General features: G+C 42.3%; 1 protein-coding gene across 6 annotated transcripts in view; it reads left to right on the forward strand.

The window, feature by feature from the left end:
* MFSD2B (MFSD2 lysolipid transporter B, sphingolipid) overlaps window positions 1-10,482 on the forward strand; it is a 38,702-nt gene extending 28,220 nt beyond the window's left edge. For 3 of the 6 annotated variants that reach the window (XM_088162470.1, XM_088162471.1, XM_088162472.1), the window contains 4 exons: window positions 3,934-4,024; window positions 5,554-5,697; window positions 7,473-7,649; window positions 8,629-10,482. In XM_088162470.1, coding sequence (XP_088018596.1) covers window positions 3,934-4,024; window positions 5,554-5,697; window positions 7,473-7,649; window positions 8,629-8,686 — 470 coding nt within the window. In that variant the 3' untranslated portion in view covers window positions 8,687-10,482. The other 3 variants (XM_088162469.1, XM_014872972.2, XM_088162468.1) reach the window with 2 other exon arrangements.
* The last annotated feature ends 3,384 nt before the right edge of the window (window positions 10,483-13,866 follow it).

A 13,866-nucleotide genomic window follows, 5' to 3' on the forward strand; every position in this document is an offset into this window, starting at 1 on the left:
CTTCCTACCCTACCACCTTGTGTGATCTGTACAACTAATCTGCACTCTCCCACTGTGAAATAAAAGCACGTCATTTAAGGCTCCTAAGTTTGTCATTGGGGAATGTTCTACTGGAAGGGAAGGAGACAGGGAAGAAAACACTTTTTTTCCCTCTAAAACCTCACTCACCTTTCAGGGTGAACATGTGATTAGAAATTCAGTTTCCTGAGAAAAGAAGTCACAGTGCTTCAGACTAATTTTTTCTGTTAAGGTGATTCTGTGTTGAAGAGAGCCCTCAAAGAGTTTAGAAGTCGGTAGATAAACAAGAATCTTGGGTTTCTTCCACTGATATTTCTCCCTTTTTGCCTATTCCTCCAAAAGAGATGACCAACAAATCTAACTACTGATTAAGTATCTCAAGTTCCTAAAAGTTTAAAGCCTAGAATTTTTGGAATTATCAGGAATTATTCTTCTCCCAAGCAGGATCCTTGATAGGTTGGTGCACAGGCTAGAAATTATTCTCCTCTGTTTATTTCCTTCAGCTTCCACGTGCTGTGTTCATTTAGGTGTCTGCTCTGCCCTCACGGGGCAAGCACTGAATTTACACTCAGTAAGTCTCAGCTGGTTGCTGGAGGTGAAATTGTCATGAGAAATTTTAAGAAGTGCAGCATCTTCTTGGTTCATAGTTTTGGCGAGGTCTCTAAAAACAAAGATGGCTCTCTCCCACAACTCTAGCTTCCATCCTAGCCAATAATAGCTTTTGGCTGTGGGTTTTGCAGGATTTAGTAAAAATAAGAGCACCTCCTCACAGATATGCAATTATTTATTTGCCATCTGTGAGCACGGTGCAGCATGGAGAGATGCCTTTGGATGAGTCCTGGCTCTGCAGCCCTTTTCCCACTCTCCCATCCTGTTTCCACTCACATCCTCCCTGCACCTTTTCCTGATTTGCCCTTCACAATGTGCTGCTGCAGAGACCAGTTCCACCTTCAGCATCCCAGCAGGGTCACCTTCCACAGGGCTGTCAGGGAATGGAAGGCATGGGATAACTGGAGGACGCTGTTTATAACTCAGAGGGCAGCAGCCCTGTGACAACAGAGCAGATGCCAATAACAGAGTATTTGCTTTACAAGTGAGAAAGAAGGAGCTGCATTAGCTGTTTATTGCAGTGGGAGCACTGCCCTCATGACTGTGCTGCCAGTGCATGGGCAAGAATTTAGGGCATTGTAACCTCAGTCCTGCTGGCCCTGCTTCTCTTTCTCTAGGAAATTACAGTCACAATGGTTATTATTATCGATCTAGAATTTTGTTTAAGTGCTTTGGTTTCTGAGTGGGTGCCCCGTGTGGAGCACAAGGCAGTCATAAAATTGCTTATAGACAACATAAAATCTGATATTGCTGGAGTGCTCTCTTGTGGTGAAATAACGATTTTGCCACAACACTGGGCTAATGCAAGGATTATCTGCCTGTGCTGGGAACTTGCAGTCAGGAAAGGTTATTTTCTGCCTCCTTAGCTTGGGAGCAAATGCTTTAGATAGGAAATGCATTTAAAACATAAACATAATGGATTAGACTGCAGGACTCCCAGAATCACTTATCATACAGAACTGTAAATAGCAGTGCTTAGGGGAATCACTCTCTGTGGAAGCTCTTCTCATACCCTCAGCTCCCAAGCTGCACGTATAGAGGATTGAAACACTTAATGTTAAACTAATCCCCCATCATTAAAAAGCCCTGAAGATAAGCCCCTGGTTCTGGATTCTACATGTGCTGCTGTGCCTGTGGTTCACTGGCGTGGGAGATGGAGCATGTGACGGGTATAGGACAGCTGGGCAGTAGGCATTCAATCAGCATTTTAAAAAGTGGATTTTCAGTCCTGTAAGCCCATTGCTTCAAGCTGAAGTTGAAGAAATCTAGTGGCTATGACTACTGTCAGAAAACAAATCCCAAAAGTCTGTTACACCCCCCTGTCTGTTACATCAAATTAATTTGGTTTTGAGGGTAACCTCTGTGACTTGTCATGCGATGTCATGAGTGGATCCAGCTGGGGGGAGTGGAGTAAACCACTCTGACTTTTGGGTTTTGTTATTGCTGAGTATGTATATGGTTTTAAAGTGGTGATCGGAAATGAAAGCAAATTCTTCTTCACTCAAGACTGAAGGTGATCCATGAAATGGGATATTTACAGTTTAAAATGACCACTGAAGCACTGCCATTCCCCTTGGAATGAAGTGTGAGAATGTTTTAAGGCATTGTCTCTAATAGTAAATTAAATAATTCCCCTAGAATAGAAATGGGCATTTGGTCATCTCTGTTATTTAACTGGCAGAAAAATCTTTGCCCAAGCTGATTAGCAATCTCCTGAGAATTATGAGTGTTCATGGATAAAGGAAGAACAACTGACAGTGTCTAGCTGGACTTGTGCAAAGCATTTGACACTGTCCTGCACAACATCCTTGTCTGTAAGGCATGGATTCGGTGCATGGATCACTCAGTGGGTCAGGAATTGGCTGGATGGTGGCACTCAAAGAGTTGTGGCCAATGGCTCAATGTCCAAGTGGGGACAGTGAGGAGTGTCATCCCCAGGGGTCTGTACTGGAACCCTGTTCCACATCCTTGTCAGTGACAGGGAGAGAGGGACTGAGGCACCCTGAGCAGGTTTGCTGGTGACACTGAGCTGTGTGGTGCAGGTGACAGCTGGAGGGAAGGGATGCCATCCTCAGGGGCCTGGAGATGTGGGACTGTGGGAACCTCATGAAGTTCAGTAAGGCCAAGCACAAACCCTGCACCTGGGTCAGCACAAAAACACTCTGGGCAGTGAATGGAGTGAGAGCAGCCCTGAGGAGAAGGATTTGGGGGTGTTGGTTGACAAGATGCTTGAGATGACCCAGCAACGTGCACTTGCAGTCTACAAAACCAAACACTTCAAAAACAGTGTGGGCAGCAGCTGAGGGAGGGGATTCTGCCCCTCTGCTCCAAATGAGACCTCTCCTGCCATGCTGCATCCAGCTCTGGGACCCACAGCCTCAGAAGGTTGTGGATCTGCTGGAGTGAGTCCAAAGGAGGAACACAAAAATGATCAGAGGGTTAGAGCACCTCTCCTATTAATACAGGCTGAGAGAGCTAGGGTTGTTTAGCCTGGAGAAAAGAAGACTCTGGAAAGACCTTAGAGACCTTTCCAGTGCCTAAAGCACCTTCAAGAGAGCTGGAGAGGGACTTCCTGCAGGGGCATGGAGTGATAGGACAAAGGGGAATGGCTTTAACCTGACAGAGGGTAGATTTAGATTGGATACTAGGAAGAAATTCTTTACTGTGAGGGTGGAGAGAACGTGGCACAAGTTGCCCAGAGGAGATGTGGGTGCCCCATCCCTGGAAGTGTTCAAGGTCAGGTCTTGAACACTTGGATGGGGCTTGGAGCAACCTGGTCTAGTGGAAGGTGTCCCTGCCCAGGGCAGTGGGGCTGGAAGAAGATAATCTTTAAAGGTTCCATCCAACCAAACCATTCTATTATTCTATCTAGCACAGTTTGGGAATCAACCATTTTCAGTCTTCACAAAATGTATTTATATGGCCATAGGTCTTTTGGAGACCATAAATATTTAGGACTATGAATGTGGCCAGGGTCTATGAGTTGTCTTCAAGACTGGTAAATAGGCTCTTGGGTTTGTTTAATTTACTAGTTCAGTTGTAGCCCTAATAGTGCTAACAGAGACAACACTACTATCACTTGTCATACTTTTCTCCAATTATTCTGGATAGTTAAGTACAGATTGGCTCAGGGCTTTTTGGAAATGCAATTTGACCAAAATACTGAAGTGTGAGACATTGCTGTGTGTGAACTGTTCTGTAACATAGTTTTGTATTTTGAAAGGAACAATCTGTACAGAATTGAGCAGTGCATGCTGTAATTTAGATATAATGCTTTTCTTCTTCAGTGGATGATTCCTTTTGCAGTCATGCTAGTGACCATTCCAAACCTGATCCTGGCTTACTTCGTGGCCTTCGTCTCTGGTCTGAGCATTGCAGCATCTCTTCTGTTGCCATGGTAGGAGAATTTTACATTTGACATGGGGAATTAATGTATTTCTGCACTACATGTATGTACTACTGCATGGAATTTGCCTCTGAAAGAGGCAGAATATGGCAAGAATCTCTTCTTCCAAGAACCTTTTTTTGGTTTTATAGTGGATGCTGTTTGCAATGATGTGACCTTGGTTGCCCAAGGTTAACAGATTACATCTACTGTAACTGTAGCCACTTTTTGTACATGAGAGTATTTAAATTAATCCATAATCTAAGTAGCTACACGATGTGTGATAACATTGCTTCAGGAATTATGAAGGTAGGCAAATGAATTAGTGCTGAGCAATTAAGAATGTAGCAGAGGACACATAAGGCAAACTATGTCTAACCTTACTTTTTATAAGAGCATGTAGTTATAGAACAAGGGGTAATGAATGGCTTTAAACTGAAGGATGATAGATTTAGATTAGATTTTAGAAATAATTTCTTTACTGTGAGGGTGTGAGGCCCTGGCACAGGTTGCCCAGAGAAGCTGTGGATCCATCCCTGGAAGTGTCCAAGGCCAGGTCGGAGGAGGCTTGGAGCAACCTGGGCTAGTGGAAGGTATCTCTGCCCATGGCAGAGGACTAGAATGAGATGATTTTTAAAGTTCCTGCCAACCCAAACCACTTCATGATTCTGTGTATCCCTGTTCGACTAGTCCTCTGTTATATACCAAATACACAAAATTATAGTTAAAAGAAACTAAGAATTCAAGGTCTTTTGCACCTGAGGACTGAATATAAGTGGGGAAAAACAACTCGAGGATGAGCGTGGTAGGACATTTCCTCTTCAGATTAAATAATTGTTATTGAGATCACATTAACCAGAAATCAAGACCATTGCTGAGAGCACTGTTTTTCAGAACTTGTTTGTACAATGCCCTAAAAACTCCAGGAGATCATAGAGTACATAATTTGAAATTAGTTGTCAGACTATGTAAGCTTTTCTGCACAGAGGGTGAGAAGACTTTTCTTTTTTGAACAGTAAATGATTACATATGTTGGAAATAAATGTCAATTCACAATTAACATTTGAGCAGCTTCCATTCTAATTCCCCATTACCTAATTCAGTCTCTTTGAAATAGAGAGAGAATAGGTTTCATTGGTTTCTGAAAATGTTGTTGCCTTGTCAAAAGAGTAATTTCAGAGTGCAACTATTCAGACATTCAGAATGCCTTGAAATCTTATGAAACGTGGGGGGTTTTTGCTGTTCTTTTTTTTAATGTCACAACTTCTGTTTGGAATGATAGGCAGACTAGGAAATTCTGTCACCTCTCAAGTGTTTGATGGCTTTTCAGTGATTTTCTACATTGTAATATATGGCCATGCTTTTCTTACACACTTTTTGCCCTTCTTTCCAGGAGTAGAACCTTTTGAACTGGATTCTTTCATGTGCATGGCTACATCAATCACCTTAAAAATGGAGGAGGGCTGTGCTCTACTTCATTAAGTTTGGACTTTGAAAAGAAATGTTGGCTTGAGTTTTTCTTTTATCTTGCTCACTTCTAGGTCAATGCTGCCTGATGTTGTTGATAACTTTCGCCTGCAGAATCCCCATGGGAAAGGACATGAAACCATTTTCTATTCTTCTTATGTTTTTTTTACCAAGATGTCAGCAGGAATTGGCTTAGGAATTTCTGCAGCAGGACTGGAGTAAGTAACACTGTGTTTCCACTTAGTGGATCTACTCTGAAAGCATTCTGAGGTTACAACACTTTTAGCCTGTGGAGTTAATTGCCTTCGTGCCCTGAGCCTGAAAGTGCCAGCAGCTCCAGATGGCTGACCACTAAAGACAGGATTGGTGCCATCTAGGCCAGACAACCAAGCATTAAGTTACTTGCCCTGACATGGTTCTGTTCAGAAAAACCTGACTTCCCTTTTGATTTTCCTCTTTTCAATTACTCATGCAAATTTTAGTGGCTTATATGAATAAAGAGCTAAACATGAAAGTGCAGCAGATGAAGGTCCTCCACAGGTGACACAGGTGCTTTGTGCATTCCGTGTAGCACCTGGACTATCTCTATGAGCTTGTAGGACTTTACATGGATTTGAGGGCTTTCAGAGGCCTGTTCAGCATGGTTTTAGGGAACTGGATGCTGATCAGAGTCAGGAGCAGCCTTTCTCACAGCTCTGCCTGTCACCCAGACTGTGTCACTTTAGGAGAGAGTCTGTGGTCTCTTTCCACTTTGTCATGTCTGTTCTGACCAGACAGATTGAGAAAGTGGCCAGGCATCTCCTGCCCTGCCTTGGTGCAAGACCTGGCAGAAAGGGCCTGTGCTGTCCCTGCTACAGGACACAATAAACACTTAGAAGGGAAATCCAGCCCTCGGCTCCAGAGTAGGTTTTGGTAACCAGAATGTTTTGCTTTGGGGCCTTAAGCTGAAATTGCTAAATAACAGGCAATGCTTGGCTGAACATTTTGGGCTTAGGAATTTTAGCTGCTTATTGCTAAAACCCTCAAACAATTCACTGTTCCCCAATTAGCCCTTTCTCAATTGCATTCCAGTTGGGTCCCAGCAATTTGCCAAGGCAGATGTTTGTGGGAGAACACAGAAGACAGAGTGATGCCAAATGAGCTGTAGCTTTCATTAGGTGGATGTTCAGAGGAAAAACTCATTCCACAAATTGGGAATAAGAATTTAAGTATATCAGCAGTTGTGGGACTGCATGGAAGCCCCGAATCAATGAAGTGTAAGTGTGTACCTAACTCTGAGCACTTGAGTAAATTTGTCTATCTTGAGACGAGTGCTTAAGTGCGTGTTTAAATTAAAGTTAATTATTGCTGTTGAAATTGGTCAAATTACTTGCATGCTTTTAAAGCAGAGCTTGAATACTTTGCTGAATATTAATAGGAAACACATAACAGATTAATTTCACAGAACCACAGAATCACAGAATGGGTAGGGCTGGCAGGGACCATAGTGGCTCATCTGGTTCCAACTTTCCTTGCTCAAGCAGGGTCATCCCAGAGCACAGAGCACAGAATTGTGTCCAGATGGTTCTGGAATATCTCCAGTGAGGGAGACTCCACAGCCTCTCTGGGCAATCTGTTCAGTGCTCATCACTGCACAGGAAAGAAGTTCTGCCTCATGTCCAGGTGGAACTTGCTGGGCACCAGTTTATTTCCTTACATGGGATTTCACAATCCTTTCTTTAAAAGTATGCAAGTAATTTGACCAATTTCAACAGGAATAATTAATTTTATGTGTAACAAGAAAATACAGAGGTAATGCAGTTATCTGAAGTCGAGCACAAAAATGACATTTGAAAAACACAGTTTGAAATGTAGTGGGGAGAAGGAAAAAAGAGAGGTATAGGGAAAATGGGAGAAAAGCCTTGAAAAATTGGAGTGGGGGAAGAAAGAAGCTTTCAGGTGAACAGCCTTTTAGCTTTGGACATGCACACACCACTTGTTTCTGTTTGTTTAGGTTTACTGGCTACAAGCCAGGGATATGCAGACAGTCAGATGATGTGATCCTCACACTGAAACTCCTCATTGGAGCAGTCCCTGCCATCCTCATCCTTTTGGGTTTGTTTATACTCCTTTTCTACCCAATCACTGAAGAAAGTCGGAAAGAAACAAAGCTTGCCCTTGAGGAGTTAAGGTAAGTTTGGCAGTAAAGCAGCAGCAACACCCCCACAGCAGCTCTTAATCATACTGGGAAAATTATTATTGTAAGGAATCCCTATATTCCTTACAACAACATGAAACAACGTGCTCTTAGTGAAATTATTAACGGAATGGTACCATGACATGTTCCAGAATTTCTTTTTTTAGTGCAATACAACCTGCTTAGAGGACTATTTATCAGAAATTTCAGTTGCTCTATTTTACTTTTTCTCTGGAGTGGCTCACAAAGCACTATTGTGGTACATTGTCTCAGGCTAGAAATGAGGAATATTCTACATAGATTAAATTTGTGGAGGAAATGTGAATAGTTACAATTTACTTTTATATAGAAGAAAATTGTATTGTTGACTGCATTCTTGGTGTTTACAGCATACAACAAACATCCAAACCATTTAGAAGTGTAGGCAGAAAAGATTGTGGGAGAAAAAAAGAGGTCAGCTTTGAGCTGTTCTTTCCCTTTTTACTCTATCACTCTCCCTCCCTTTTTCTTTTTCCCCAAGGAAAATCTTGTTTAGCTCAAATTCATCTACGTCTGTCAGCTCTTGAGGATATACATAAGGACAGTCCTAGCAGGGTGATGGATAAAATACCAAAAAAATAGGTTGTTCCTTTGTCTTGATTTTATTATCCCAATTTACTGGAATTGGAAACTGATTTCCATGTTAAAGGGTCAATTCCAGGACCTAAACATGGGTGTCTGGGACCAATTCATGCCCTAAAATATCCAAGGTATGTGCATGGGGTTGTCAGATATGACACAGGCCTCTGTGCAGACTGGAGGGGATGGGGTAAACAATCTGAAATGGGACTGGTCCCTCTGTTCAGGAGCTTCAGTCATTGTCCAGGACAACCAGACCCTGCTGGGGGCTCTCAGCTGTTTGAGATTGCCAAACTCAGCTTGAGAAGTGAAAGCCACAAGTGTGTTCATGTATCATTTGTTCTGCTTTTACCAGGAGGAGCCATCAAAGCACAGAGAACTTGGACAGCCACAAAAAGGACACCTCTGTCTGAAAGCTCTGAACGCAGTGGCTTTCCAAATACAGACTCACATCCCACCAACAAACTCTGTGAGAGTTTTCCAGGTCATTTCTCTGCTCACATTTTGTCAAAAAGGACAAAGGATGATTCTGACATAGCCAGTAATGAAATTGAGAGGGGACATCATTGTGCAAACATACACCTAACTCCATGCACTGTGCTAAAAAAGACATTACACATGTTCAGAAATGCAAGCCATTGAAGGCTTGGGGCTTTTTTTGTTTGTTTTTCAGTGATTAATGGGAAGCTGTGATCTTGTTCATGGGAGATTTTATGCATTTGTAGCTCAAGGGGAAAAAAAACAGTGTAAATGTGACTAGAGAATTTTTGAAGGTTCTGGTATTGGAAAATACTCACAAGGGTTATTGAGTTCAATCCATGATGCACCATCCAAATATTAACTCACAATATACTTCACCCTTGGAGGCTGGGGTGGATTTTGAGCACAATCTCTACCTATAACTTGCACATTATTGTATTTGGAAAGCACTTGGGAACCTGTGCTGAAGTATACTATATAAATCTAGGATTTATTTTGCTTTGAAATGAAGCAAATCACTGATGCAAAAATATTTTGAGGATTTTTTTTTCATTTTTTTGAAAGAGATTTTGAGGCAATCTAAGTTCATAGATTCTGTAAGAAATAGAACGCTGCATTTCCCATTACTGATGTTTCTTGCTTCTGAACCCTGTAAACTGATATCTGTCAGAGAATGAGAACTTAACATTTTCATAATCAACGTCTCCTATGAAGATATGAAAAATCAGTTGTCCCTTCCAAAAATTATGTAATTCAAATTTCTTTAAATTTTGGCCTTTAAGTAATCACCATGTCCATTTCTCACATGGTGTAAGCTCTCTACCTCACAAAACACCACAGCACAGATATTAATCTTAGCTTGCACCTATTTTGTAATAATGAGGCCACACCTGCCTTTTAAATGGTGAATTTTTTCAGGCGGGGATGTTGTTGTGCTTTAGATACATCAACTGGAACCTCATTTCTACTGTAGATTTACACTGTTGAGCACACTTTTCAAATGAAATACACATTTAACCTCAGGCACCTGATGGAGCATTGAAGTTCAGACCTGTTCATTCCTGGCTTCTGTGGTCAGTGCAGGTACAGAGACCTCCAGAGAGTGGCTCCATGCCTAAGCTAAAATGACTGGACTCTGAAGATGTGTCTAAACCTGGCAGGGAGAGTGAGGAATTCAAGAGGTTTGTTCACCTTGCAGAAATTAGCACAATGCAACACCAGACATGAATTTCATCCCCCTGCCTTCCCTCTGTGACTCTGAGAGTGCCTTTTGCTGTCCCAGAAGTGCCTTTGGAGGATGGGCTCGCTGCCCTTCAGGAGCACCTGGAGGAAGTTCAGGGCCACCTGTAATTTGCTCAGGGCCACCTGGGAAGTGGCTCACAGTGCTGGGACTGGAAATTGGGAAAGATTTTGCTGAAGGACACTGGGATGTCAAATCAGTGCAACCCCAGAATGTCTCATTGATACTGAAATTTTGTCAGGCAAGTTTGAAGTCAAAGGCCTTATGAACTGTCCTAATTCCTCAAAATGTTTAATCATGAGGGAGCTTCTAAGGAGATATTTTGAGTGTGTGGGGGTAAGAGTTAACTGCATTTAAGATTTCTGTTGACTTGACATCTAAGGCTGGGGTGTTTTGTTTTCTTCCTTGTTTCAGTTTTTGGACAAACCAAGATATGTATGCCTGGGGCATATGTGTTTACAACAATAAAAACCATAAGCCTGTTTACAATTTTGAGTCTGATGGAATTTGAAATAGCAGATTTACTGCACTTTGAAGTAGGTAAGTTATGTAGCAATATCACACAGCTCCAAAACATCACAGCGAACAGTTTGGGGCATTCGATGTATTCTGTAATATTTGTATATTTTGGAATAGTCATGTTTAAAAATAACCAGAAGGCTCAGTAAAGGCTGTTAGTGTTTTTTAATGGGTTATGTTTTCAGCTACTATAAATCTGTAGCTACAAGGCAGTGGGTCCGTGTCAGTTTATATAAACTGAACACTTAGCCCAGTGATAAAAGGGTGCAGAAACTGCTGACTGGGGTTGAGTGGAACCATTTGAATGTGGCTTAAGATATTATTTCTAGATCAGTTCTGCAGTTGCCTCTAAAATTGCATAACATCCAGTCTGAATTCAGACTCTCGGAAGGTAAACTTGTTTGATTGTAAATTGTTTTCTTCTTCTCCAGAGAGACAATGTAATCTTTATCTTACTGAAATGTACTCAGTCCTCGTTTTGCATTTGGTACCAGCAATGGGAACAGCCCAAAGAAAAGATAAATTTTCTGTAGATTAAGTGAAACAGACTATTTTTATATTTTGAAAATCTCATTATTTTATTTCCTTATCAGAAATACAATGTTGTAATTTTGTTGAGGAAATGGGTGTATTTTTGTAAATAAAGAGAATGGGGGATTAAGTGCAGGATAAGATTATTTTTGTAACTTTCTTTTTTAGGCCTCAATGTTGGTGCAGTAAAATGAGAGAGATTTATATGTCTCTTGTTAGTTTTAAATTATGTGTATGCCTTATGCATGTTCAGAACATGTGACTGAAAGAAGCGAATTCTTATGTTGACAAGCATTCAGATTAAATGCTAATCTAATGTAAACCTCTTGCCCTCCCACTGTAACAGGGGCCAGGTTTAATTCCTAGGGTTCTCCTTCAGGTAATATCCAAATACATTTTGGATTAAACCGGCTGGGTGCATAAGGGACAGTACTTCCCCACCTGCTCACAGGCAATTACAACAAATATGGGAAAAAAAGAGATGGATAACAGAGTTATGTGTCACTGGGTATTGCTCTGTAAACCAAACCATGTCCAATTCCTTGCCCATGTCCAATTCCTTGTCCTTGCTGAAGTGTAGTGAGGACAGCCCAAATCTTCCATACTGGGCTGGTTACTGGCAGTCAGTAGCTGAGCTGGTCACCAGTCATAGAATCATGGAATCACCACAGTTGGAAAAGACCTTTAAGATCACCAAATCTAACCATCAACCCAGTCTTCTCTTCCAGCTTCATTGCTTTTCCTGCCTAACAACAATGCTGACACCTCCCAAGGTTACCCCACCTCCCTGAGAGCTCCTCTGCTGATCAGGTATCCCCATATCCGAGCTGCTGCTCCCACAGGCACTGATGGAGGGGGTTGCTGTCACCACCAGCTGTGTCTCTATGCTCCCCTCCTGCCTCGCTGTCCCCTGCCTGCCCCTGAGCTCGCTGACTGACCTTGGCTTAGCTGGATTAGATCCCTTCTGCCGAGTGCCCCCTTTAACAGGTGGACACCACCTTGGACATCTGTCCCTGGGGAGTCTCTGAAGGCTGGGACCTTCTGTGTCAGGTCACTTGCTTTTCAGGAAGGGCTCTGAAGATTTGAGTACTAATTCCTTAAGTCACTCCTGAACCTGAGAAGAATTGCTGCTTGATTCAATCCCTGCTGCAACCTCTCATCTTTATTCACCTTCAGCATTCCAAGCAAAATAGTTGAAGAGGAAAAGGCTTTCAAGCAAACTGCTTTTGAGTCCAGAGTTTGTTTCCAAGGGTCACTTGCTCATTTACTTATCTGCTTGCCTTTCTGAGCTGAAGACAGAAAACACAGAATTAAATCAATCTTCTTGAGAGGTGGAGTTTCCACTAGGGAAGCTTGGGTCCTTTCAGACCTGGTTTTGTTATCCAGCTGTAAGATGAAGAAGAGAGGGCAAGTTAGCTCAAAGTCCCATCCAAAAGATGGAACTAAAGCAGTTTAGTGGTTAATCATATACATCATATTAATTTCATGTCATAGTTACGTAAAAACAGTGTCAATGTGTTACAATAGCCTTTCCCTTAAGAAATCTTCTAGACTGATAGGAAGCTCAGTTAGACTCATACAACAGGTGAGTGCAGGAAAGAATTTTGGTTTTGTGCAGTTTCACTGAATGTTTTTGTTTTTCTTTTTTAAACTATCTACAATTCCACAGTTCAGATACTCAGCAAGAGTGCTGAGTATTATGGTTACAAGAACGTGTATATGCTGTAGGCTTAGAGTATGAAATCAGATGGCTTTCACTTCACAAACACCAAACCTGCTGCACAAACGAGCAGCATTTGTCTGTCCCCGAGGCAGAGGAGGAAAATTTTTGCTATGCAGCACCTGAGAATTCACAGTCTCTGAAGACACAAACTGGCATGACACAGCTGAACAAAGAGAGGGCACTTTTAAGCTGTGGCACTTTTCAGAGGGGCTGGGTCCTCAGTACCACTTTAGAGACATTACAGAGTGGCAGCCTCCAACCCCAGCTGGAGAGCAGCAGAACTGCTCGATGGTAGGGAAATATGTGTTTGCTCTGGAAGTGTGGAAGCAGAAATAAACCTTATTTCCTGATCTATTTCTTACTCCAAATGATCTTAGATCAGCTACACCATTCAGATGTCTCACTTTTGCTGTGCTCTGCTGTAGATGGTGAGGAAAGATTGCTCAGGTCTCATGGAACTGATGATGGTCTTTTGCTCAGCTTCACTGATAAAGCTCCACTTTGGAGGCCCAGCACCCATCCCCTGCCAGCCTGTTTTTGCTGATGTACATGCAATCATCTACATTCAGCAAAGGATCAAAAGAATTTCCTTTGCACCTTAGTATTCTTCATCATGGAACTTCATCTGTTTTGCCTACAGGATGTTTTTGCCTGCCTAAGGCTTGTCACCGTGATGCTGTAGCAGGTTTACACTGGCTGAGAAGTTTCTGTTCAAACTGGCTGCAGCCCATGAGGACTTAACTTCCCTTGTGTTTCCAAAATAAACTCGCTTTTTGGTCACCTTCAAAGTCATAGAATAGAATCTGCACATTTCCACATCCAGCAGGTTCAGAATTCCCACTGCTGCTGCCCGTGTTGGACTGTGAGTCTCAGTGCACAGAAGTGCCTGCTGATATCAGTGTGGGATGAGGCAAAACTGCAGCCACCCCAGACTCCTGGCAAAGCCTCAGCTCGGCTGAGCTGGCCAAGTAGAGAGAACGGGCAACTCCAGAATTCCCAAAGGGACTTGTAGGCATGAAAGAAAAGCTGTAAGAGAAGAAAGTTCCTAAAAACCTTGCAGTCTTCTCTTAAGGATCCTTGGATTAGGCTTGGTACTTTTT

The sequence above is a fragment of the Sturnus vulgaris genome, chromosome 3 (genome assembly GCF_052056855.1).
Source record: "Sturnus vulgaris isolate bStuVul1 chromosome 3, bStuVul1.hap1, whole genome shotgun sequence".
In the NCBI taxonomy this organism is placed as follows: Eukaryota; Metazoa; Chordata; class Aves; order Passeriformes; family Sturnidae; genus Sturnus; species Sturnus vulgaris.